The 26,180-nt window shown below is 39.7% G+C and overlaps 2 protein-coding genes across 5 annotated transcripts; one reads left to right on the forward strand and one right to left on the reverse strand.

Moving 5' to 3' along the window:
- Window positions 1–4,454: 4,454 nt before the first annotated feature.
- Window positions 4,455–18,995, forward strand: scg3 (secretogranin III). Of its 3 annotated transcripts, XR_004656469.1 has the most exons (13): window positions 4,456–4,880; window positions 5,913–5,971; window positions 6,139–6,181; window positions 6,394–6,620; window positions 7,644–7,787; window positions 8,134–8,292; window positions 8,380–8,614; window positions 8,957–9,073; window positions 12,852–12,935; window positions 13,580–13,690; window positions 14,738–14,827; window positions 17,213–17,388; window positions 18,278–18,995. XR_004656469.1 is itself a non-coding variant. In XM_034870598.1 (12 exons), exons 1-12 carry the CDS (start codon window positions 4,778–4,780, stop codon window positions 17,329–17,331), a joined length of 1,479 nt encoding a protein of 492 aa, XP_034726489.1. In that variant the 5' UTR covers window positions 4,455–4,777. The 3 variants fall into 3 exon arrangements, 2 of the variants coding, with proteins under 2 accessions (XP_034726489.1, XP_034726414.1); XM_034870598.1 differs by lacking the exon at window positions 18,278–18,995 and having other exon boundaries at window positions 4,455–4,880; window positions 6,394–6,609; window positions 7,645–7,787; window positions 17,213–17,331; XM_034870523.1 differs by lacking the exon at window positions 18,278–18,995 and having other exon boundaries at window positions 17,213–17,394.
- Window positions 18,996–19,108: 113 nt separating this feature from the next.
- On the reverse strand, window positions 19,109–24,838 carry lysmd2 (LysM, putative peptidoglycan-binding, domain containing 2). 2 transcript variants are annotated; one of them, XM_034870913.1, is made up of 4 exons: window positions 24,362–24,835; window positions 23,535–23,753; window positions 23,407–23,504; window positions 19,109–19,860 (listed from the first exon to the last, which is right to left on the reverse strand). In XM_034870913.1, the coding sequence occupies exons 1-4, from the start codon at window positions 24,605–24,607 to the stop codon at window positions 19,812–19,814; spliced, it is 612 nt and encodes a 203-aa protein (XP_034726804.1). In that variant the 5' UTR covers window positions 24,608–24,835; the 3' UTR covers window positions 19,109–19,811. The 2 variants fall into 2 exon arrangements, with proteins under 2 accessions (XP_034726804.1, XP_034726715.1); XM_034870824.1 differs by having other exon boundaries at window positions 23,407–23,753; window positions 24,362–24,838.
- Between the last annotated feature and the right edge of the window lie 1,342 nt (window positions 24,839–26,180).

The raw sequence follows: 26,180 nt of genomic DNA on the forward strand, positions 1-26,180 counted from the left end.
GGGGCTGAAGACTGCAAATTTGGGGAGAAAAAAAATCTGTTGGTGTGATGTTAAAAAGAGGTAATCATACCAGACCTCTTAATCACACTCCGAGCTCTTAGTGGATAGTGAAGAAAATGCACACCAATCAATCAAACTAAGGATCACATCCTTATGGGATATGGTATTATTATAGCTTGTGTTGTTTTATAGCAGTGTTGTACCTCAGCATAGTTAAAGGGCCTGTAGTTGATGTTCAGAAAAAAAAGTGATTTTGTGTGCCTCCACATGGCACTCATATATAATAACATATTTATAATGTATGTAATATAAAATATAAAAAAGGAGCACAAAACGACTGTTGGTGACATTAAAGAACGGCTTTTTGCCACTGCCATATGGTCAAAATGTAATGATTGATTAATAATGGATTAACAATAACTTATAATAATGATTTATTTCACAAGTAAATTGCTGCTAATTGACAAAAGAAAGTTAACCTGTCGAGTTTCAAGTAAATGGAATTTACTGGTGGTGTAGACATGAGTGGTCATGATGGTTTATGCTAGTAAATGTAAGGCAGTAATACACACTCTATGCATATTTTTATACAAGTACTTTTTCTCAAGTACATTGTCTTTTAAGCAACAGCACTTTTGATTAAGTACAACATTCTATTACTCTTTCCATCCCTGATGATATATGGATGTGCACCAAAAGCCTAATTTCAGCTCAAATTGTGGTATATTCAGTGAACACATGGTGGCAGTATATTCACTATATACAACAGACTTGATCTTGGAATAATCGTCAGCCTATACAGGCATCCTAAACATATGCTCCAACAGCAACAGTTTACATAAAATACCGTAACAATTTTGAAACCATGAATTTAAATAATGAGCATAAAACTAAAATGGCATGTAAACTGAGTGAGAACACACAAAAAAAGCATTTGTTTACATTTTGCCATTTTGTTATGGGTCTTCTGGAGGAAACATTTAACATAAGAGGGAGTGTAATTACAGCTACTACACACAAGATGTCAGTAGTGTAGTATATTACATAGCATAGTATAGCACATGGTAATGGACTGAGCAAAGACTATCAGAAAATATCAAATATGAGGGATTGGTAGTAATTATAGTGAAATAAGTGTAGTATGTAAAGCTGAGGACAACCAGCTATCTGTTTTGGTGGTAATCACTGTTTTGGATGATGACATGATATTCCTTGGAGGTGGTTTTGGTGTTCTTACTTACAGGATTGAGTATTTGATAGGCCTTTCTCTTGGCAGTGCTTCTGTTCTTAGACTGCTGAGGCAGGCAGAGGAAGACGTGCAGGAAGTGCATCCCAACGGAGGTGGCATCCATCCAACATCCCATCCTGCACTGCATAGGACAAATGTGACAGTGATAGGGCAGAATTAGTTCTACAATCTAAAAGCATCTGCACTAAGTTGGCAAAATGGCCCTTTTGAAATATATATATATATATATATATATATATATATATATATATATGAATATTTAATGAAGATAAAGTTAAAGAAAAGATAAAGAAAATAAAGACCTGTGTACTCTTTGCTGTCAGGCAGCCCTGCCCACACAGCAGGTGCTATCACTCGTGTTGCTTGATTAGACCTCGGGACTGTGTGGGTGTGTACAAACTGAGCTAAATCAATTTCAGCCATACTGTCCTTTTAGTTTTGCACAGCTACAACCTGACTGGAGGTCTAATGAGCCTGATCAATTTTAAATACCTGCGAGGTTTTTTTGTATGGCATAGGCCTTTTTTTCACTGTAGGACAAGCTGGTGTGTGAATAATAAGATCTCAGAGTCCTGGTATTGTGCATGCTGCTTTGATACAATGGAGCCATCTGTAAAGTTGTTGGTAAAACCTGTGATGTCCTACAATGACAATGTGTCCGCTGTAAAAAGGACTATTGTATTATATTACATGGTATAGTTTTGCATCATCATGATGTATTGTATTCTATTGGATGTTCCTAAAAACACAAGCTCAACAGTAACAGATAGGAAGGACACACACACATACATACACACACACACACACACACACACACACACACACCACTGACGGCATACAGCCAACAATGATACTAGATCTTTATACGGTGAAGACCAACAATCCTTCACTTCTACAAATTGTGTGGGGGAAAAGAACGACTGACAGTATTAAAGGTGCCCTGCCACACAAAACCGTTTTTACTTGCATTTTGTGTTATGTATTTGTGTTATGTCTTGAATGTGAAAATGTACTGCTACCTCCTCTGTCAGCTCTAGCCACAGAAAAGAAATAAGCGGAGAAATCAGGCCAACTACAAAAGCTGGTCAGTGTGACGTCATGTTGCCTGAGCTCATTAGTATTCATGAGCTTGCCCAGTTGCGCTGCGTAAGTATACTTATGAGCAGGATCTCATTGGCTAGCTGTTAGCCAATCAGAGTCAAGCAGCTTATTGTTGAATATTAAAGTGCCCATGTTATGAAAGAATCACTTTTTCAGCGAGTTGGGGTGTTGTTTTGTTTCTCTCGTGCTTCCACATGCATACAATTTGGGAAAAAGCTACCCATGCTGTTTTGAGTAGATTCTGAATGTCCTCTGCCTTCAGTCTGCCGGTGAGCTGTTCAACATCTGCACGGCTTTCTACGTAACTAGCCGAGATGAGGTGGCTGTAGCACATGCTAGCGCTAGCATGCTGGCTCGTTCTCAATGGCAAACCGCTGCTACAACACACACTTGTTCACTATAATCTCCAAAAGAACTACTTCCATGTCCCTGTTCTGCAGATATTCCACAAGTGTCTTTAATGAGAACTGGCAAAAATCTAGCTGGGTCTTCTTGCGGCCTTTCTATACCACACTAGAATGGCTTGGAACAAGGTAACCAAGGCACGTTTTCTACAACAAATGTTACAGAGTCCATGATAGAACTTCAGACGTTACCACAAAGTAAAGAAATACGTGTGGAAGGGGACCTTTAAATCATAGGTACAAACACTCTGCTCAGTGGTGGAAGGCGTGGGTTATTTAGATCAATCAGATTACTTGAGTAAAAGTAGAAATACCATAGCCTAAAAATTCTCCACTACAAGTGAAAGTACTGAAATGTTACTTAAGTAAAAGTACAGAGGTATTATCAAAGAAATGTACTTAACAAGTCAAAAGTAAAATTACTCATCATGCAAAATGGCACCTTTCAAAGGATGTAATAGAGTAAAAAATAAAATATTTCCCTCTGACATGTAAAGGGAAATTTAAATTTGTATTTAATGGAAAGAAAAGTACAAGTGGGTCAACATTTTACAGTATTTGAGTACAGTTGAGTAAATGTACTTCCTACACTGACTCTGCTAATGACAGGAAAATGATTAAAGTTAATCCCAGTTTTTAATAAAAAACACCAATAAATGTATGTTGTGAAGTGAAGTGACTCGTTTTAATCTCAGACATAAACCAGAGGATTGACAGTCACATCATTTTACTCATATGCCCTGATGCTAATTGATGACTTGCTTGTTGCATTCAGCCTTTTCATAATGACTTCTGATTTTAACTTTGTTTTATTGAACATGACCCCCTATTTGAAGACATTTACACTGGTATCATAAGTACAGTATTTTCAGTTTTGAAAAGAAGGACTAACATATTATTCTCCCCTCCCTTTTCCAAAGTCTTATAAAAGTATTGTGAAATAAACCACTCAGTTGTGTTGGTAACCTCACTTTGGGAACCGAATAGGCCACTGGAAACTGAACCCAACAACACCTGAATCACCCATAAAACACGTAAGCCCGCATCTAATTACCATTATCCTGATGTGCTGAGCAAAGCGAACACAACACTGGCCGACTGTATCTTCCCCTTTGTGTGTGTGTGTCTAATTGTTTGCGTTTTTAATAACGGTTGCTATTGACTGGACATTGGAAGATCTACAACCATGACGCAGGTTGTGCGTGACGCACGAAATGGGCGGATTTACTGCTCAAACGCTGCAGAAATGTTCAACACCGCATTTTGTTCACTGTCCCGCACACTTAACAATGTCATGGGTTAACGATTAAGCAAATATTTGACTACACACAGTTGCGCATTTCCAAAGCAAAGTAGTCTCATATGCTTCTTAAAATGTTCTGAATATTTTGAATAATGGATGAAAATGTTCCCTTCACCAGTATAGAGACAATGCTGCTTATTTCAACACATGAATCATTATAATAATAATTATAATAAGAATGATAAGTTTTAAATATTTTGCCACTAGAAATAAGTGAAATCATCAAATTGCTTTGTTCTTTCCCTGATTAAAAACGGAAACAATACTATTTTTCATTTCCCAACAGCTGAAGTGTCTTGGACGATGAACACTTTTTACAGTGTTCACCTCCTCCTCTTCTGTAAAGAGGGGGGCAGGTCTTGTTTTAGTGGGCTCTAACTGGCTTGGCAGGTGATGTTGTAGCTCACACGGGGCTTGAAGAGCCTCCCTGATTATCTGGTTGTAATTATATAGAGGTGACCTGGTTTCAGCACCGCGAGCCGTCAACAGCTCCAGTGCGCAGCGGAGATTTGGCCCCTTCCCGACCGGTGCGTCTCATTCAGAGCCGGTGCTCCAGGGCACAGCCTCCACGCCAGTTTCAGCACCAGCGGCCGGCCGGTGCACAGCGGAGCTGTCCACACGTTCAGCCCTCAGCTTCTGGAGGAGGGAACCAGACCACAGGCAGCAAGTAGCCACGGATATATCTTCCTTCTCGGACACTCTGAGGCATCTTATTTCAGAATGGCGTCAAAATACGTTGGCCTTTTCGTCCTTTTTCAGCTTCTAGCCCTGAATGTAATGATCCAGATATCCGCCTTCCCCACACCGACAGCCTCCACGGATGGTGAGTGGACGACCGCCGCCAACAGTGTGATAGTACTGTAGGCTATTGTAGTATTCTTGGACTATAAAGCATTGTTCAGTAGGATATTTACTAATGTTGAAATGCTACTGAAAACTGTAACTGCAGTCAGTGATAACAAAGGAGGTTTTAAAAACACAAAGGTTCATAAATCTCTATTTAGCACGCATGGTGCATGAAATTATAACAGAGAAAATATTAGGCTACAAGGCTACAGCAAACTCTTTAATGATCAGAATCAGATTAAAGGAAACAAAAGTCACAAATTAGACTTTCAAACGTTGTACACTTTGTACAGTAACCTACTCGTATTGGCAATTCAGATATATATTATTGTAATTTCTTTCGATATCTGTTCATCTTTGTATACGTTTTATCATTTTTATTTCAGGAACTCCATTGTTTCATTCAGTTATACAACTGTTGACTAATAAGATGTAAAAAGAAGTAGTGCCTTTAAAGTTCAGCTCCAGCTCAGCGGGGACAGTGTTTTGAACGACGCCTGGTCTCAGGATCTCTTATGGCCGCTTGAGGTCTATTTTCGCTGCAGTTTAATCTTTTGTTTGGTAATCCGATTAAGCTCTCCCTCGGCGGTGAGTCGGGAATGCACAAACGGTCACACAAGTGTGACTGATGCAAAGGTATTAAAATTAAAAGAAAAAAACAACTAAAGACATTTACAATACATTATTAAATGTCTCTTTATAGCCAAAGGCTTAAATGTTATTATTATTATTATTATTGTTATTATTATGATTATTATTATTATTATTATTATTATTATTATTATTATTATTATTATTATTATTATTATTATTGTCATCTCAAGAAATAATAAAGAGAAGTCCTAGTCCCTAAGTCTCAGTCTAAATGCATTGTCTTATTATATATTTGTTTATAAAAATATGTATTAATGTGCCATTTACAATTGTAACCTGGATAATCAGAGTTTTGTTATTAATAATAAAGTCTGCTTTGACTCATCGGTTTAGTTATTACATGCATTTTTTTCAGTTGCAGATAAAACTGTGTACAATAGACAGTTGACAGAAGAAAGACCGCTACAAGAGCAGGTAAGCTCTCTTTCCCTGTCTCATAGCTAATTTTCTCATCCAATATTCAGCCAAATGGACTTTATGGTCCCTTTTCAAACAATCTAGGTATTAGCCCAGTAAACAGTATTAATCAGAACTTATATCCTGAGTGGAACTGACTTGTTTAATGTACATCATTTCTTCAGATTGCTGAGGCGGACAGCGTGAAGGCTGCAGTACAGTCAGCTGGTAAGAGGAAACCTTCCTTTCAATCAATGACTTTATTTCCGCCTGCTGAGATCTTGTTGCAGCACTTCCAGTAAAACAGGCTTCATCTGTACTGAGAAATAACAACTATAAGAACCATATTATTGTGAGAGGAGTTTAACTTTACCACTCAGTACAAGTGGTATTGTCATACAACTCCAGTTGGATCATTTTGTGTCTCTGCTGTCTTTCAGAGGGCAAGCGCTCCACTGCCTCCAAGGGCGCGGAATCAGAGCAGGACCTTGATGACTTCACTGTGCTGAAGTCACTGGCTGATGGCCAGAAGTCAAAGGAGACCACTGAGCTGCCACTCAAGAAAGAGGGCCAGTATGTTCCAGATGAATCAGACTCGACCAAGAGCCGGCGTCTAACTGAGGAGTACGACTCCACCAAGAACGGGATGGACTATGGCAAGTACCAGGCTACGCACACCTGTCACCATGCACCTTGTCCCGGTATTGTTTGTCACGGTTCAGTGAGTTAGCTGCCAAACCTTTGCACTCATTGCCAAGGGCAGGTGTCATGCCGCGTGCTTCTGTCTCTCACTGGCAGGCTACCTGGCAGACATTTTAAGAAAGAGTAGGCAGAGAAAAGAAGTGCATGTGATGGGGATAAGCAGAGTCAGATAGAACGAGTCAAAGACAGAACACGTGCATGCAAGACAGAAATATGATCCTCTCCCTTTTAGACACTGCCGTAGTCAAAGCTCATACTGGACTACTGTACCAGCTTCTTCTCTTCCCATGACACCTTTTCCCAGATACACCAGTGATATCTACATAGATTCTGAGTCTCAATAGATTTCATCGGCTCAGCACACATTTTGCTGTATACGCATGCAATTTGATATCCAGTCCAATTATCAGCATAAAAGCAAAGTCTCGGAGGTGAGGTGACTCAGACACAAAGCGCTGAGTGTTACACTTTCATACAATTCATGTGGTCGGCCCAGCAATGACAAGCAGCTCGTCAGGTTACGCTACATCTAAATTTGGCAAGCGCTGTCTGTATTTCATCTTCTTATTTGGTGGAGTGAGACAGAAATAGGCCCTGTGTTTGAAGTTAAAATACATCACTGATGATTCAATCCACCACTATGGACAAAAGTATTCTGCCACTGTGTATTTTTATTGTGCGTGGTTGTTGGTAAGTAGCAGGGTTACTGTTATGTAAGAGTTAAGCTCTAACAATTGCACGTGTCTTACTCAGTAATGGGGATATAGATACAGTATGTTGAATAAAAGGACAAGAGAGGGAAAATAATGTATTACTGATTTTAGTTTTCCACCTAATGAGAGAGAGAGACTTAACATCTAGGTCAAGGTTTAACATTGCAGAGAAATAGATGAAGAATTAAAGCAGAAACACCTGCTTCATATCTGCACACAGCTATTAGGCTTGTTTAGTAAGTTACAAATGATAACATATGTGTTGTCTCCTCTCAGATGACACAGAAAGTTTCCGTCAGGTCGACGGGACTTCACTGACAGCAGAAGACATCGTCCAGAAGATCGCAAACAAGATCTACGAGGAGGATGACAGAGGGGTGTTCGACAGGATTGTCTCCAAACTGCTGAAACTGGGGCTGGTAGGTTGTGAGATTGTATGCCATTCGATGTGACACAGCGTGCAGCATGACATTTACTCAACAGGAAATTTCTCTCTCTGTGCTCCCTGTTCCCCCGAGGGAGGAAGAGATGTGTAAATTGTCTTTGGTTTTGCTTGGCTGTAAATTACTTTTTTGACACTAACTGAGTAGTTTGGTGGTCTCCAAATTTCTCCCTGAGATGGTTCTCTCAGTGATAGTGATCAATATGTGATACAAATGGGTTTCTAACCCGTACAGGACATGCTGTTCTTTTCTCTTCCACATCTTATGACACATTTGTTGTTGCACACAATTGTTCTCAGTCTTTCTCTTAATCCATCTGTAGATCACAGACAGTCAGGCAGACACTCTGGAGTACCAGGTGGCCGAGGCTCTCCAGGATCTCATCACCAAAAACGCCAAGAACAATGAGATTGACGACGTTGAGAGTAACGACGAAGAAACCAGGGGAGAGCAGGAAGACCAGGGCTCAGACACAAACAAGGTAAAAACTTGTAAAGAAGTGGTATTGATGATAATGATAACAATAAGGGTGAGAACACTGACAACAAAAAAACTCTGGGTTTTCCAGGACACATGGGAGCCACCCAGTCGTCGCTACAACAAAGATGAGGACGACGATGAAGAAAATGATGATGAGATTGAGGATGAGGTGGATAGGGATGCAGAGGAAGAAGGAGGTGACAAAGCCACCAAGACTTGGGACAAAGATGCTGAGGAGGGCAACGAGGTGAGACCCGAAGACGGGCTCCAGGACCTGCAATACTTCCCCAACTTCTACCGTCTGCTCAGCAGCCTCGACTCGGGTAAAAACACAAACACACCGCGGGGTCGCTGTGCCACTTTAGATCACAATCACAAAAATCATTTCTTCACAGCATCCTTCATTTAAAGATAGAAGTTCCCTGGACCAGAGCTGTTGTTGTCATGGTGACAATGTTCTCAATGAGTCAATTTTTGTTTTGTCCGCCTTTGTTTCCCCGCACATCTTCTTAGGAAATGCGGATGAAACACACACATCAATTATTTACAGACCCATCCTCATGACCCCCACTGCCAAACACCATGTGGTAACATTTACATCACGGTAACCAATTGCCATTAACAGGACATTGATGTTAGATTTGTTCTCTGGTTTGCTGTTGCAGATCAAGACACTCAGGAGAGAGAGACATTGATCACCATCATGAAGACGCTGATCGACTTTGTGAAGATGATGGTGAAGTACGGCACCATCACGCCTGAGGAGGGAGTGTCTTATCTGGGTAAGAAAAAACACAATGGGCCCAGATAGCTCAGATGGTAGCGCTGGCGCCCATATATAGAGGATTACTCCTTGATGCAGCGGGCCGGGGTTCGACTCCAACCTGTGGCCCTTTGCTGCATGTCCTTCCCCCTCTCTCTCGCATTCATGTCTTCTTCTGTCTTGTCAAATAAAGGCCTAAAATGCCCCAAAGAATAATCTAAATAACAGAAATAACACAATACCAGCATTGTTTATCCATCTAGTCTGGTACAGGCAGTGCCAGAATTTGAGGCATAGAATCATATAAGAAGGGCCCCAGACATTGAAGATCTCACTCGCTTTTGTTAAATAATATTGTATTTACGTAAGGCTGGGTGATAATTTGATTATATTGCATCGTTCATTGCCCTTGGATATAGCAGTTTAAGATCCAAGGAAAATGTCCCATTAAGGCTACTACTGTTATTTCTTTAAATATAATATTTTCTTCAAATTATTGTACATCCAACCATGTCGTGATCATATGATCACATAATGTTATTGTTTTGTAAAATGGTGTTATGTAATAACTCCTAGCAAATGTTAAAGCCATAGCGCTTTAGTTTCTGTCTCCTCCAAGAAGAATTCTAAGTAATGACAACAAAACTGATGATGAAACGAGCTTTCAATGATCACGCTTCACCCCCACCCCTCCTTCACACAGGTGCTAGTAGCCAAGGAGCACTAAAAAAACATGATGGACTCTTCAGAAGAGGAAATTATCTTCGCTCAATTTTCTGTGCGCAAATGTTGCCGGATGATACCAGACGGGTTTTGTGGAGCTGATGGTCGTAATTAGATTTGTATCAACTAATTTCTCATTTTGTATTGGCTTGAATATAATGAGCATTCATTAATATAAAAAAAGTTACGCACTAAAGTTTTAACTAAACTAACAAAAAGCGTTTTTTTGCAAAGTGTTTTTTCTGATGTAATGCATAACAGCACAACACAGTTGATTGCTTTCACCAGTCTTATTTTGTTTGATTTTGCATTTATTTGCTGTATTGCGTCATGTATTATTAGGCCTACTTAATAATATTCATAATAATGTGTTATCGATTCAAACCATGTTGAAAAGCTGTTTGTAGGCTTATATGTGGCTTAAATGTGGATGGAAGGTTTAACATCTAAGTATCCATATATTGCTCAGCTGACTAATGCACATGCATTTCTCTGTCTCTGTGTGTCATATACTGGATGTGTGTTTTTCCTTGTGGTCTATGTGTGTTCAGCCGAGCTAATGTTCCCTATCAGCCGGTGTAGTGGAGTGTGAAACCTACACAGGAAGATTAATGTCAGGGGCGCCCTATGTAACCAGGCTAGCGTTTCTGGCTGGCCATCACATCAGTAGCCAGTGGAAAGGTCAGCCACCTGTAAGGGACAGCTGTCATCACTCTGCGTGAGCCTCAGGAAACCCAAAACCCAACATCTCTCTCTCTCTCTCTCTCTCTCTCTGTCTCTCTCTCTCTCTCTCTCTCTCCCTTTCCCCTGCTTAGATCAAATGATATAAAACAGAAAAGATGATGGGCTATTTCAAACATGGGAGAGGGTTTAGTTGTACTTTAAAATCAGCTCGGCAGATTATTGTCATCATGGCTTAATGTGTCAATAACTTTCCAAAATGATGTTTAAATTGTGAAAAATGCCCATCAAATGTTTCCAGAAGCCCTATGTGATGACTTCAAATTGCTTGTTTTTTAATCCAACAAACCAAAACGGAAAGAAATTCAATTTACAGTGTTATAACACATTAAAAAGAAGCCAATCCTCACATTTGAGAAGCTTACAACAAATAATGTTTGGTATTTTTGGTTCATAAATGACTTTAACAATCAATCAAAAACTATTGAAAAATCAATTTCTTAACTAGTGTTTTATCACTAGTCTTAACACAGATTGTACATGTAATTTGTAGCTAACCAGAAAAGGTTTACAATGTGATAATCTTACTATAAGACCCACGATCAAGTATTCTAACTGAGGCTGACCCTATGTGGGGTGTAGAAGGATGAATCAGTACTCTTTCAGATGAACCTTGTACAGCTTGGTGTCTCTTACAGCGGGAGAACAAATGACCACTGTTGACGTCAAACACCAGAACAAAACAAGCATATACCATTGCAAAAGATGTGGGTTTCCTAGGCAACCCCCCTGGCTTCATGTGGTTGTGAAGAGATAATAGGATGGAATTCCGCCATTACCTAGCAACGAGTTAATTTCCCCCTTCCCTACTTCCACCCCCAACTGGCTGTGATACTCCGATGAGTCACCCAGGTACAACTGAATACACACAGGGCTGTCAATCAACGCTAATCGGCTGAAACAGGCCCCATGATAGATAGAGAAAGAGGGGGGGAGGAAGGGAGGTGGTTTGTGTGTGTGTGTGTGTGTGTGTGTTTTTTTGAGTGTGGGCAGAGGAAGAGGATGAAATAATGGGCTTCCACTGTGCTACAGGTGGGAGGAAGCAGCTTGAATACATAGAAAGTGCAAGTGAGATGCTTAGATAATAAGAAATAAAAGGAGGCTGCAGTGAACACAGTTGAGAAAGGAAATTGCGGAGCTCCTTGATGCTTAGTTACGGTGCTGAAATCAAGCCTTTCAGTTTCTCTTATCTCTTTATTGTCCTTTTGTCCTAACATCCAGATATCTAATATCCTGTCACAATGCAAAAGTTCCTTAATATCTAGACCCAATGCAGAAAAGCGTTCCTCTTCTCTAATTTGTAATCAAGTGTTCTCTTTTTTGACTTTGCACAGAAGTCAGATCTAAATTTCCAGTTTCCAAAGATATGTTATAATGCCGATTGTTAACACCCACCAGTTGAAGACGTGCTCCTTAGAAACTTTACTTCAAGTCCCCATATTTAGCATTTATAAGCCCTAGTGTTCAAATTTAATAAATTGCTTCAAACAAACAATAATGTAGTTGTAACCAAATGTAAGTGTCCTTTAAGAAGTGTATGAACAGATAATCAATAATAAAAGTTGCATTTATATAAAATATGTCTTTATAGGAGAATTTACTGAAATACATTCAACATTAATGAACACTTATCCTTATAGCTGCCTACAACTACATTGTAGTGTGCGATTATTCATGTGTTAAATGTTGAAATACTGCTTACAAATGCTAAATAGGGGCAATTAAAGTAAAGTGTTTCAAGGAATATGAAATAGCAGATGGAATTTCAGCTGAACATTGGGATATGTGTATCTACAGAACATCTGCTTTCTCTAATTTTAACCTAATGTTAATCCAGAGAGGATCAGTTAACACTTAACTTCAGTATCATATGATCTGTTTGGGTCATTCCCTGGCTGGTTTGGGGTCTTTTATATTTTCTTATTATGTTGTGAAAGCGTAACCCACTGTTATATTAGGGGTAACACAAAGATTACAATTTCACTAACTCCCAAATTAAATGTGGTTTTTGGATTGATTCTGGATAAGTCATCCCTGTGACGTCTGTTCTTAAATTGTATTTTCCTTTCCAATATTTAGTCTACTGCAGAACTAAATCCTTGAATATCACAGTGAAAAAGAACAAGGACATCACTGCCGTCATACTCCTGAACTTACTTTTCATTAATTAGATGAAACCCTTTTCTAATCATAATCACTTGCTGAGTCACACAGGAACAGCGTGGGACTTTCATACAGTTAGGAGGTATTCAATTGTTGTCCTTAGAGTGAACAGATATCACAATGCTGATCAAATCTAAAGTAAATGTTTGGCCTGTGTCATCCACCTGCAGAGAACCTGGATGCCATGATAGCCATGCAGACCAAGAACAAGCTGGGCAAGGCTCTCGGGCCTCCTGACTTCACTGGACCCAACGGTAAAAAAACTCAAAAGTTATTCTCCAGTACGTCACATCAGGGAAATCACATCATTTTATCTGACATGGTCAAAGTTAATTAGTAGCTTACGTTGTCTGTGGAGCTACATAGACCTACAAAAGTATGAGACAAAACCAGGATGAAACTTAGATATAGGTTTTGGGGGTTTACATTTACCTTTAGTGGAATAGTTTGGCATTTGGGGAAATACGCTTATTTGCTTTCTTGTGAAGAGTTAAATGAGAAGGTCAATAGCACTTTTGAATCTGTCTGTTAAATATAAAACCAATTACCTTTGCTTGATGATTGAAAAGGGGGAGAAACTACCAGCCTTATTTAGTCCAAAGATAACAAAATCTCAACAAAAAACCTTATTTTATCTTGTATGTTTAATTTTTTCAGTAACGTAAATGTACGGGGGGTCTCCAGGAAGTCACTCCCCATATCCCTCCTTATTACAGCAGTTTGTTGCTTTTACATTTCAGTTTTCAGTAACAAACAATAATCAACATGTTAATTAGTCTCTGCCAGATCAACATTCCCTGAACAATATTATAATATAAAAATAATAACATGTTTGCGTTAAGAGCCTTTATCAGCAACTGAGCCACACCAAGCTTCATGTACTGATTCTTTGCTGTAGGAAAAAACTTGGATGAGGATGACAACACGAAGGCTGAGGCCGCAAAGATGCAGAAGGAGTATGAGAACCTGAAAGACTCAACCAAGGAGGAGCAGCCATCAAGTGAAACCAGTCAGTCCACCGACCAATCCCGATGACCAGAGGAAACACGAATAGCTTTTTGTTTAGTGATTTGATGATTTGCTAAAATAATTTGATAACCTTTTGCCATTTTGCCCCTCTACAATTATGAACTAAGATGTTTAATTTGCATTATGATAAATATTGTTTTGTGCCAAATAAATGCAGAATTCTCAAATATAGCAGATTCCCATCACATACGTTCAATGAAGCAAAACACTGTCTTTACTCTACCTTAGTGAAAGGTCTGCAAAATGAGTTTGAATGCAATGGCCGAGACCATTTCCGACTATTGGTTTTTTAAGCCAGCGGGGCTGACAGGAAGTAAACAGCACCGTGTAGTCCAGGCCAATCGTTAAGTCCCTGCTTTTCCCTGAACTAGGCCAGTCCGATAACACTCACAGGAAAGCTGGTCCCAGCTGCCGTTATTATCTGTTCCTGTACACTTTAGCCTACTGTACCCACTCATCAGTCTAATCTACATGAACACACAGGCGGACATGCATAAAAAAAAGAAAAGCAAACAAAACATGGAGCAGGATCACCACCAGGAAATTTGTTTCAGAAACAAAAGGACATAAATTCTGAGCAATGTCAACTAAACGCTGTGTTATCTCTATGTAAACAGTACCGAGTGGCATTTTATGATATTCATGGAAAAACTAGAGGCATGGGTTATAATCCAACTTTAATTTGTGGTTAGGTAATAGTCTGATCTTGATTGGTGGTAAATATCAATTTAAATCTCAAACTGTAGATATTATGCACTTGCTCTAGCAATAACACAATAAAAAAAGGAAAAAGAGTCGGTTTTACTGCTAATTTATTATGAAAGAAAAATCCTGACTGTCATCCTGCTCCCATTGCCACAGAAATTTCAAAGTTAAAGCGTAAAGTCTTGCTTCAAGTTAAATAATTGATAAGTTAGTACTATCTTACACTTTGGTGTCCTAAGGGAAATTCACTAATTTTTTTATTTTTTTATAGATTAAAGAGAAAGATTTTCATGTCCCATTTTCTTTATTTTCTCCTTACCAGATCAGCCCGGCAAGTCAGAGACCTATCTGGAGGCCATCAGGAAGAACATTGAGTGGTTGAAGAAACACAACAAAGAAGAAGGCAAAGAGGGTGAGACACACTCCCTTACTAGAAGATTTCTGTTTTTTAACCAGTTGGTCTAAACTGGTCGATCTTGTCCAATCTATGCTGAGTTTTAAGAGCCACAAGAAAACATCCTCATTTGCCAGCTCTCATCTCCACACTAAACTATGGTGGGTCACTAAGACAGGTCTGAGGCGACGCACTGAAGAACAGACACTTTGAGGCATCTTTTGTTAGCCTCAATTTGCAATTAAAATGAGTGTGGGATACCAAGATAGATGCTTCCCTCCAGTCCAGATCTCATGAATATGGATCATTCTTGATGAGTCTGTCCTAATTACTCGTAATGCAGCCTTCTTGTTGAGAGACAAAGGTCTATTAATTTATTCCCTCCTATCTGATCCTCTGAACTTGTATGGTGTGTGTGTGTGTGTGTGTGCGTGTGTGTGTGTGTGTGTGTGTGTGTGTGTTTGTGTGAGTGTGTGTGTGTGTGTGTGGGTGAAAAGATGTAGTTGTAGATATTGAACCAGCACTTTAATCCCAACACAAAAAAGCCATGAAAAGGCAGTCACGTCTTAGTCATCAATGCCTCATGTCTCTGGATTTATAGTGCTGGTGAGTGTGCCTTTATATTTACTGCCTCACTCTGTCAGTGTACATAAAGTGCCAGCATGTGACCAAAAAACTGAACGAATCTGCAGGAGAAGCCTGCTGTTGAGCTCCCCACAGTGTAAAATCAATGCCCAGTGATGCTTAATTAAGCAGCAGAGAATGAAAAGTTAATGAGTTTTCACTATTCAGGCCATCCGTCCACTGTTGATCATATCAGCAGGACATCTCAGACATGAAAAAAAAAATCTTGTTTAGTGGCCTGGTCTAATCTGCGCCAGTCAGTTTGGTTGTTTTTGAGCCACAAGTGAGTTAATGAAAAAAAATTAAAGCATGGCCTAGATTCTTGTGAGCATCTTAAAAAAAAATAGGGCTGACAATGAGCTCATAGTGCTGCAGAGTCCGGAGCAGAGAGGCCGAAGCAGCAGGGAAGTTTTGTCTGCTGCTCATCTCCAACGTGGCTTTATATAGGACACTTCATTAGTATTCTGGTGAGTGAAGTGGTTGTCGGGGGCAACCAGGGGCCTCCCCGCCTTCCTGTCAGTGATCTGGGCAGAGGACACAGACAGACAGATAATGGTGTCAGAACACACACAGCGTAACCCCATAATCACCCAATATTCTGCTAGTTGGCCTGGAATTCACAACTGCAGTACCACCTCATCCTTGTTCTCTCTGTATTTTTCCACCTTCTCTTTTCAGAGAACGTACAGCTGGAGAACAAAAGCCCTTTCAACCTAAAAGCAGTGTCAGAGTAATAGAGTAGGCGACAGGCCACTTAATATGTTTACTCTACCAGAAGCACCCATTTGGACAATCTCAGAGTACTCTCTGTGTGCGTTCAATTGCAGGCCTATGTGTGTGTGGGTGTGTGTGTGTGTGTGTGTGTGTCCTAACTACGACAGTGAAGCCACACAAAAAAATAAATTAGCTTTTAAAATCATAGTCAACTCTAGGACAATTAATTAATATTTGTGAGTGCGTGCGTTGTGTGCGTTGTGTGCGTTGTGTGCTTGGGAAACCTACACACTACACAGATTAGCCACAGGAGCAGATGGACGTGGTTTTGGCGGGGCGAGAAGCCGCGCGGTCCTTCGGCTAATCCTTCACACACGGCCATGTTTGTCATCTGCAAAGCAACTGTATCTTGAGGCTACGCAATCAAGTGCTGCTGTTAGAAATGCCATTAGGACGTTGTTGTGGGACTTCTTGGCTGTCCTCTGTCCTTCTGCCCATCCTCCCCCTTCATTCACAGTCAGTTAGAGCAGGGAGAAGCGGTACAGAAACAGCTGTTTGCTTGCTCCCTGAACCTCATTTGCTACCGTGATGGATGATGCAGAGTTAGGCTGTGTTTATCTCTAAATATAGCCCCATCCAGCGGAGGCCTTATGGTGCTTTGTTAAACACCAATGTCCCGTCAACAGCAAGGTGAATACAAATGGTGCTTCAAAAAAAGGAAATGTATTCTTTTTAAAGGTGTGTCAAGTTTTAGTTTAGTATTTGAGGGAACTTGTTTTGTTGGACTTACTACCTGAAACTGTTTTACAATGAATTTATTGAAAGAAGTATAATTTGGCAGTCATGTTTTTCTCAATTCCATCTCTGGGCCGTCTTATTATGTATGTGGTATCTTCTTAAACACCCAGACAAACATGCTAACTCTGACCTTAATCCTCATTGATAAGGAACCACAGTACCAGATTATGGCATGTTTGGGTGTGCTGTTTTAAGAGGTTTAATTGCTGATCTTTCTCTTGGAATCTCAGGTTATAACCCCATCCTGTGTTTTGCTTTTCTTTCCAGATTATGACCTGTCCAAGCTGAAGGACTTCATGGACCAGCAGGTTGACTCCTACATTGAGAAGGGCATCATTGCCAAGGATGAGGGAGACACCATCAAGAGGATCTACAGCAGCCTGTAACCCCATCACCCATCCTCCCACCAACCTCTGGCCTAAAACGCAGGACTGAATCCGACAACATCTTAGGGAGCCCCCCTGGGGTCAGCTGGGAAAAAAACTTAAATTGTGCGCACGGATTCATAATCTGTGCTCGAGTTTTATTAACATGAGCAAAGTTAGAAATATATTCACAGATACGAACTTCTGGCCTCAATTAGCAAAATGATATTAAATCACAAATGACTTTAATCTTTCCTAACGTTGTAAGGTCAACAATGAGCTACAAACTAATATTAGGAGCGTCAATAAACTACAACACTGACACAAAAATATCTATTAATTTAAAGATTAAATTAAATTATTAATTTAAATTAAATTAAACTTATTTTTTTAACAGTAAGTGCTGTAGTACAACTAGGAGGAGACAACTTTTAATTGAGGAGAATTAGTGTCCCAGAAGTTTGAATCTGTGAATATCTTTCCTACTTTGCTCACGTTTATAAAACAGAGAGCACGGATTATGAATCTGTGTGTAGTTTATTAACCCCTTGTGTTGTCCCCCCGGGTCAAAAACGGACAAAGATTTGACATTTTCGTCCCTTTTTCAGACTTTTTTTTTAGTTTTCACTAACACCACCTTCCTTTCAGTAGTTTTACACTACTTTTTGGAATTCATTGTCAATAACCCTCATTTATATGGAATTATACCTAATATTTTGAATTATTTTGACTAATAGTGAAGATCAGAGGAACATATGAGTTTAGTGAGAAATAAAAGTGATCAATTGTATTTGCAAAGAGCATTGTAAGGAATCTAATCCATTTTTTGTGGTTAAAAAGAAACCCATATTTCAGATAATTTTTTTAACGGATCAAATTTGACCCGAGGACAACAGGAGGGTTAAACCGAGGGAACTGATTTGTATTCTGTGCGCATGGTTTAGTTTTTTAGCCTCAGGGGGGCTCCGTAACATCTAAAACAAACCCTGACTACATAGTTATTTCCCATGGCATGGTAAAGTATGTACTGTGTATTCAAAATTACCTGCTCAGGGGAACTTGTTTACCCTCTCAGACATTCCTAAAATGTACCAAGAGAAGGATTTAATAATGCTATTAACAAAACAGTTTAACAATTCCTTACAGCTTTACCTAACTGATTATATTTGCACGCCAAGATCACAGAGTAATAATTACTAGAATATTATTGAAAGAGAAATCAAAGTATTTTATGTAACCAACTCACACATTCAAGGAAATGCTACCATTTACTCCAACCTGACTCCTGTGGGAAATGAATGAATGAGTATGATGCTGTAGCTTTGGCAGTAACTACTGTTTCCAATACATTTTTTGCAACAAAATGCACATTTATCAAATCATATTCATTCTATGTAACATGTCTTAGTCTATGTGTAAGATCTTTAAGTATTCTTGCTTTTTATTTTACCAAAAATATATTGTATTGTGTATCGTGTCAGTACCCTCCGTACTCATGTTATGTTCTGCTGTAATTTTTCTGGGGCCCACTAGGGGGACACGGTTGTATAGTCAATTCTCTCTGCATGTCTGAGTTCAACATTTCCATCTACATATGTAGAGACTCAAGATAAGTATTTTTAAATGTAAATATTTGTGATTTTTTCCTAAAGTTCAAACGCAATTAAAACATTGCCTTTTCTTTATATTTGGACTTAAATGTGACAATGAAGCGGCACTGGGAGAAAAAACACCAATAACTGACATCCACATGTTCACAAGAACCTGTCTGGTCATGTAAACACCTGAGAGCTTCACGTCTGGTTAAAGGACATATTTATTCTCCTCAAATAAAACCAATAGAATTTAAAAGCACATAACACAGCTGTTACAGACACTTCACACACATAAATAAAACATTCACACTTCAAAAATAGAACAGTCCCTTCTTTTTCCAGAAGAAAAAGCTTCTAATAGGCAAATGGAACTTGTTCAAAGGCTTGAGTCCATCCACCACTTCTGTTTGGGGTGTGCTGAAACAAGGTAAACACTGATGAGGAACGCCTGAATATACTTCCCAATGATACTATTCTAGGTGGCAAGTCTAACAAGCTTATCCTTCTGGAACTGCTTAGCGCTGTTTGTGTTTGTGTGTGTGTGTGTGTGTGTGTGTGTGTGTGTGTGCGTGTAAATGTGCAGCAGGTGGGTTCTTCACAGCAGCTTTAGAAGCATATGATGAGTTGAGCCGTGTGCTCAGATGCTATGTAACAGTATCAGACGCGCCTCCAAGTAGAACAAAACAAAAACAATCATACATCTTAATAATTGCATATCAATAAATAAAAAGGCAAACATGACAGTTTGGTTCAACATGGTTTGGTAAAAGGTAAAGAGGAAATAAAAGCATTGTGTGTGTGTGTGTGTGTGTGTGTGTGTGTGTGTGTGTGTGTGTGTGTGTGTGTGTGTGTGTGTGTGTGTGTGTGTGTGTGTGTGTGTGCGCGTGCAGTAAACGAACTGGTCCTTTATATCTCCTGATATGACGTTGTTGGGGTTGTGTAGTCCTCATTGTTCCTGCGAATGAGAAAAAGATAGATAACTTTTAATGACTGGAAGTTTTCCAAGGTGGAAAAACACTTTTGAATATAATTGCACACACACGTCTTCCTTAATTCCCTTCCTGTGCTAAACTGGTCACAGTGTCTAGGCGAGCGCCAGGTGTGTGAATAATGGATGAGGGGAACCAAACAGCCGTATTGTTCTCCGTCAACGCTGAAGGGTCATTTGGCCTCCCAGTACTACACGCCGATATCTAGAGCCCAGTGGTGAAGTTTAACTTTAGCTGGTAACTGGCCACTCTTACAAAAGCTACTTCAGAAATGCAAGCTGTCCCAAATTCCTTAATTTAAAAGAAGTTGTTTTTTCTTTAGGCTACTGTATATGTATAAACTATTGACAAGGTTGAGGAAAACAGTTGCAAGTGATCACAGTGTATCAGGGAAAGAAATCCAGAACGATCAATCAATAGAAGATGGAGAGAAAGGTTTGACTTTGCAGGAGGACACTGAAGAGAGGAGATAGCACAGTAAGTGTAGGAGGCTAACAGAATCGTGCTTCATCCTGCTGGATAACAGCATTAAGGCCCTGATTACATGTACATGGTTATTTTGACAAACTGAGACATTTACACGCAAACGGAGAATTTGCCTCTGAAAATGAGCCTTTCTAAAAAACTCTGGCCAGAGTGAAGATTTTGGAAAAGTTTGCATGTAAACGGAGACGAGCGGAGATTTAGGCAGCCGAGGAAGTGAGGAAGAGAAGAGAGAGGGAGTTTTTTTTTGCAGTTGGTGCTATTTTTAGGATTCTGATTGGCTAACGTGGGCTTGAGCTTCTCGTTACACTGCCACCTACAGGTTTGCAATGCTTTTGACGGCATATATATATATATATATATATATATGAGAATGAGTAAATTAATTTTTAAAACCGGAGAGGTTAAAATGTCTGTTTATGAAAATACGTGGCATGTGACCGTAGTCTAAGGGCCCATTGATGTTTGTTCTTGAAAACAGATTATAATAGATTCATTTCTTGTAGGGATCTGGTGGTGAGAAACCTGTCTAATTCCATCTAATTTATACAAAAATTATGCAATTGACCTCGTCTTTCAGCTAGTGTGTCTCTCAACAGGATATCTCTTGAGTTGAATTCTGGGTGCAGTTTGGATCTGGAAATTCTGGCGTCTCAAAATGACCCGCTTGAGATGAAGCTGGCAAACTCAAAGTCTTGTTTTAATTACTTTTAATTCATTTTATTGCACGGATCTGTCTAATATATTGGGTCTTCTTTGGTGACATACTGTATGTTATATAATATATTACATACATTTCATTTACACAACTTACCAGTAACTTTCTTTTAAAACATATTTCACTATATTATTCTACTATAAACGTGTTGTGACTCCTAACATGTTTTCTAACTTGCATATTAACAGTTACTAGGTGTACGGTGTGTTTGTGTTTTACACACCTTCCTTTCTTTTTTATCCTTTATAATCCTGGTGTAACTCCTGGTTTTTTTTTTAAAGTGATAGGCCTATACTTTTAAGAAATAAAGTTATAAAATGTTTACCACAAATATAAGTGACAAGAAGGATGTCTGATTGTATATGCATGCCAATATCACAGAGTAATAATTACTAAAATATTTTTTAAAGAGAAGTTAAAGTATTTGAAACACGTTGCAGGACTGCCCGGTATTGACCGAGATTATGGAGTAATGTGGCCACATTTTCAGGGTAAAAAGATCTTCATATTGTCAATCCATATAGTGATATAGTTACGGTTTAAACTATGTAGAAAGAAAGATTTTTTTTTAATTAGAATTAGGTTTTGGGCATTTTTAGGAATTTATTTATATGGGACAGCTGAAGACATGAAAGTAGAGAGAGGGGGAATGACATGCAGCAAAGGGCCGCAGGTCGGAGTCGAACCCGCGGCCACTGCATCGAGGACTAAACCTCTGAATGTGGACGCACGCTCTAACAAGTGAGCTACCCTGATGCCCAGATACAAGGTCTTCTAAAGGAACTGTTGCGACCAGGCATTTACTCCCTTTAGCCTGAGAGGTTTGTGGTTTGAAGCCCAACAGGCATGCGGTCTGTGTTTGCTCCTGGATTGTGTGTGTCTCTGTTTGTCCAAACACACAACAGTCCCGCAGCCAACCTTTGATGTTGCTGGAGTCAGAGACAGGCCTTTAACACAAAGCTCGGCTTCGCCTCAGCTGGTAGGTAAACATTTAAAGAGAAATTAAATACGTGCAGATTTACTCAAGGCTCGTGCCTTCGTGAGCACAAACCACATGTGTAGAGCTACTGGCACATCGTGACTAAATAGGTTAGGAAATGTGTTGGGTCACATGATAAAAAATACTTGCTACAATATTATCTCACACGGACAGATAGTATGTACAAAATTCAGTTGAAGTTCACATTACAGTCGTAGTTAAAAGTTTAAGTTAGTTATTACATTTTTACGTAGAAATAAGAAAATATTATAATGTAAAATATATTGCCTTGACAATATCTTCAGGCTCTTTCACATCATTATCATAATGGACACCCCAATTAAGAAAAATCTATTTGACAGGATGTAGGAAAACATTGAACACCCTAATTGATTCTGTGGTTGAATGATATGGGTGTGATAGGGTACGAACTGTTTAGTAGATGAATGGGTTTGGACCCTCCTTATTCTTTCAGGATAAATTAGAGATCTATAAGAGTTCGAAAACATGGTTTCATACTTGCAGTGATAACAGAAATCAGAGCTAAGTGACAGTTAATGCCAGTGCAACCGCCAAACCGGTCTGGTAAGGTTAACCTGAAGCCAACCGGAAGGAAATGAACATAATGGCTGCTACAGGAGCACCTGCATCCACTGTAGTATGAACAAAGCACTTTTACAGAGCCTGAAGTGGAAAAACTATTTGTCTGTAGAAGACACTAGCTGCAGCAGTGTGACTCAGTCCAGACTAAAGCGACAGTCCCGACAACTGTCTATGAATGGGGGTGTGACAGGCATCCCCTACTACCTCACTTACTACTGAACAGACGTGTGAGCGCTCTCTAGACACGCTCAGGCCTGATTCAGCAAGCCCAAACTTCTGCTGATTATTTCACTGTTGCATAACGTGGCACCTGACTAGTACAGCAGGTCGGCAAAACCCTGATTCATATCTTTGATCCTCATTCTGTGAGAAGATTGGCACTTCCCAGTCTCTGTTCCTGCTGACTAGGACTTCTGACAATCACCTCCAGAAGTATTTCTGTACACTGGGACTAAAGATGATCTTTAGACCCAGTGTAAGTCCAGGGGGTGTGAAACAACCGTCAGCCACTCACACCCACAATAAACATCCTCTGATTGGACGTCTGACTGGACCATTAGGGAAGAACAGGTCCAGGTCACATTTGGACATATTCATATTTTAATTTAGTCGAATTGTGAAAGTGAATTAGTGGCAATGAGCGTTCACAGCCTGGTCTGAATTTAAAAGAGTGTACTTGACAATAGGCAGAAAGAAGCTGGGGTTTGGTTGGGGGGGTTACCATCTCACCTTACTTCCTCTTCTTTCAGCCTGCGTGCTGCCTGTTTTGATTGTTTAATTTGCAAGTCCAGTCTGTGTAAGAAGTCTTTGGCTGACAGCTCCTCTGGCTGGGGGCGTTTGGAGTTCTCCGGGGGCGGGGGCGGGGATGGGGCTGGCGAGGGTCCCTCGATATCCTGCAACATAACACAAGGTGTATCTGCCTCCTGGCAAGCTGCTTCACTGTCCCCATCAGGAGACTCCAGAGACAGTCCGTTAAATATGTAGCGCTTCTCCGACAACACGGGGATGTTGAGGCTATTCTTCAGAAAGATGCAGTCATTGCTGAACAGCTTGTTGGCTCTCTTGATTTGCTCCATCTGTCATATCAGGGTCACAGCAAAAAATACAGTGTTAAAATAGTATAATTTCTATAACTAAGTTACCAACTAACTTGTTTTGATGAGAACCAAATCATCGTATAACAACCAATCTGTAGATATGTGGTGTCACTGATGTAAATATATGGGTTAACTTGTCCACATGACAGAATAGGTCCAATAGACGAACAGGTGTAGTCAATAAAACGTGTTATAGACATGAACAGAAAGAGCAACGCTGTCTTTCTACTTCCTTAACAGACTAGACTCCAAAGCCAGATCAAAGAGAGAACGCACACGTCGTTATGTTTTTACATTTTAGTTAAAACTTAACAAAAAGGCATTCACGCGGACAGCTACGTATTCTCTTCCCATTTTTAACCGCTGTCATCACTACGGCAACAACAGACGCAATTAATGGTCGCCAGTTAACATGGTCTCTCGTTAATTTAAGTCCTAAAACTCCTCCGGTAGCCCCCCTTAAATAGAAAAACGAGCAGTCCCTTAAGTTAGTACGGACACAGATTTTATATTCCATCAGATGTTCTTGTTAAGGTGAACATTAGAGCAAGTAAACTAACATTGCAGTGGTTGTGTGGCAACCTTACCGTAACACCATATTTGAGAGCAATCCCTTGTAGGGTATCACTGTCTGTAACCCGATGCTCTATGTATTTCTCCCCCAGAGAAGCCGTGACGCTAGCTGTGCTCCCGTACGAGCGGATCTTGGTCCGGGCCAGGCTCTGGGACAGTTCGCTTTCTGACTCGGACCCGGACCTGGACCGAGGGAAAATGGGTTGGCCAAACCGTCCTCCTCCATCCCGAATCGGCAGGACGGGCGAAAACTCCGCCATCTTCTCTTGAATAAATAAAGAACCCGCCTGTCGCCTCTGTTTGTCTTAACGCTCTAGCTAGTTGACTCGCTGCAGTACAGTAAACCGCTGGTTCAGGCGGCTGGGAGATTCCCATCCCCGGTCATATTCCGCATGTTAACCCAGGAGATACGAGACATGTTTGGGGACCACTTCCTCACGGGTAGCTTTTGTCATAGACCCGTTTACGTTGTCGTAAAAACGTCAAGGAGGAAGAACCAGAAAAGAGGTTTCCGTTTACACTTTCAAAATAATACATACATTTAATAATACACACCTTTGTTGAAATGTTTTCGAGTATGTAAATAGCTCTAAAGGACAAGTATTTTGAGTGAAATTGAGTAAATTAAAATGTAAGTCTTCCTTTACCTGAATAAATAAAAACGTTAATGCTAGTTAATTGTCGAGTTTTCCAATAGAGTTTTTGATAAAATAATAAAAGACCAGTTGCTGACCTCCGGCAACTTCCTGTTAACGTTAGTGAACTGTCGTCAACAAAAAGATTTTTTTTCAGTTCATTCAGATTACAAATATACAAACAAACAAGGCAGTAGAAAAACAAAACCAATTTCAAAAAATAGACTTTTGCCCCTCGGGTCGAACAAGTCATAACATAAAAGCATATATATAGCAAATTAACATTCGTCGTCAACAAAATAGTAGTTGTCACTTAGTAACATTAGCTCAACAAAAAGGAAAAAGGAGACGTTAAAATGGATCACGATTAATGATAATATATAGGCATTTCCTGGCATAACGTTAGCATGCTCCAGACCCGAGTTATATAAGCCAAGATAGCTAATGCTTATCTCCTTTCAGCCATTGTCTACCCATGTCCTGAAGTTGGCAACTAACGTGAGATACACCTTTTAAGAATTTAGTCATAAAAAAACTGAAATTACACAAACTATAATCTAATAGTCTGCCATTCCTGAGAAAGCAGACATTCATCAGACTGCAATGCTATGTCAAAATGCAGCTCATGTGCAGAGTAGGGACACAAAAAGTTGCTGTTGTAGTCACCTTTAAATGCATTTAGTGATACCTATTTAACTAATTTTAAATTTAATCTAAGTCACAATGTACACTGAAATGTGACATTAGGGCAACATCAGCATTATTACCTTATATTAATGCTGCATATTGTAGATGAGCCCTAAGTTTAAATCTGATAAGAGTTTTATTGTTTCAGTTTATATTGTGCTTGTATTGTGTATTTAACTAAATTAAGTTAACACAAATCAATTATTGCTCACTAAGACAAAGCTGGTCCAGGAGTAAGGACTTAGAGTTATGACTTTTATCAGATAGCTAGGCCTTGCTGTTTATTGCATTGACATGGTAAAACAGCAATAAAATAGTGCGTCATTAGATGGCTTTAATATAAGGTCTTAAGATCCAAGACCGAGCTGGTTATTATTTTACCTCACCTTTCCTTGTGCGCCACATAATGAAGTAAGACTGGAGAGTTGTTTCACGTTGTGTGGAAACATTCAGCAAGTCTCTGTGACCTTTACATGTGACATCTGGAGCTAATGCTGTTAAGTGCAGGATC

Source organism: Etheostoma cragini, chromosome 1, assembly GCF_013103735.1.
Source record: "Etheostoma cragini isolate CJK2018 chromosome 1, CSU_Ecrag_1.0, whole genome shotgun sequence".
Lineage (NCBI taxonomy): Eukaryota > Metazoa > Chordata > Actinopteri > Perciformes > Percidae > Etheostoma > Etheostoma cragini.

What these genes read in the sequence shown, in the direction of transcription:
- scg3 (XM_034870523.1), top strand. Translation starts at nt 4,778, where the DNA reads ATGGCGTCAAAATACGTTGGCCTTTTCGTCCTTTTTCAGCTTCTAGCC. An exon ending in ACCGACAGCCTCCACGGATG is followed by an intron (nt 4,881 to 5,912) that starts GTGAGTGGACGA and finishes CATTTTTTTCAG; the next exon opens with TTGCAGATAAAACTGTGTAC. An exon ending in TGACTTCACTGGACCCAACG is followed by an intron (nt 12,936 to 13,579) that starts GTAAAAAAACTC and finishes TCTTTGCTGTAG; the next exon opens with GAAAAAACTTGGATGAGGAT.
- lysmd2 (XM_034870824.1), bottom strand. Translation starts at nt 24,607, where the DNA reads ATGGCGGAGTTTTCGCCCGTCCTGCCGATTCGGGATGGAGGAGGACGG. An exon ending in CTCTCAAATATGGTGTTACG is followed by an intron (nt 23,754 to 24,361) that starts GTAAGGTTGCCA and finishes CTGATATGACAG; the next exon opens with ATGGAGCAAATCAAGAGAGC. An exon ending in CTGAAAGAAGAGGAAGTAAG is followed by an intron (nt 19,861 to 23,406) that starts GTGAGATGGTAA and finishes TCTCATTCGCAG; the next exon opens with GAACAATGAGGACTACACAA.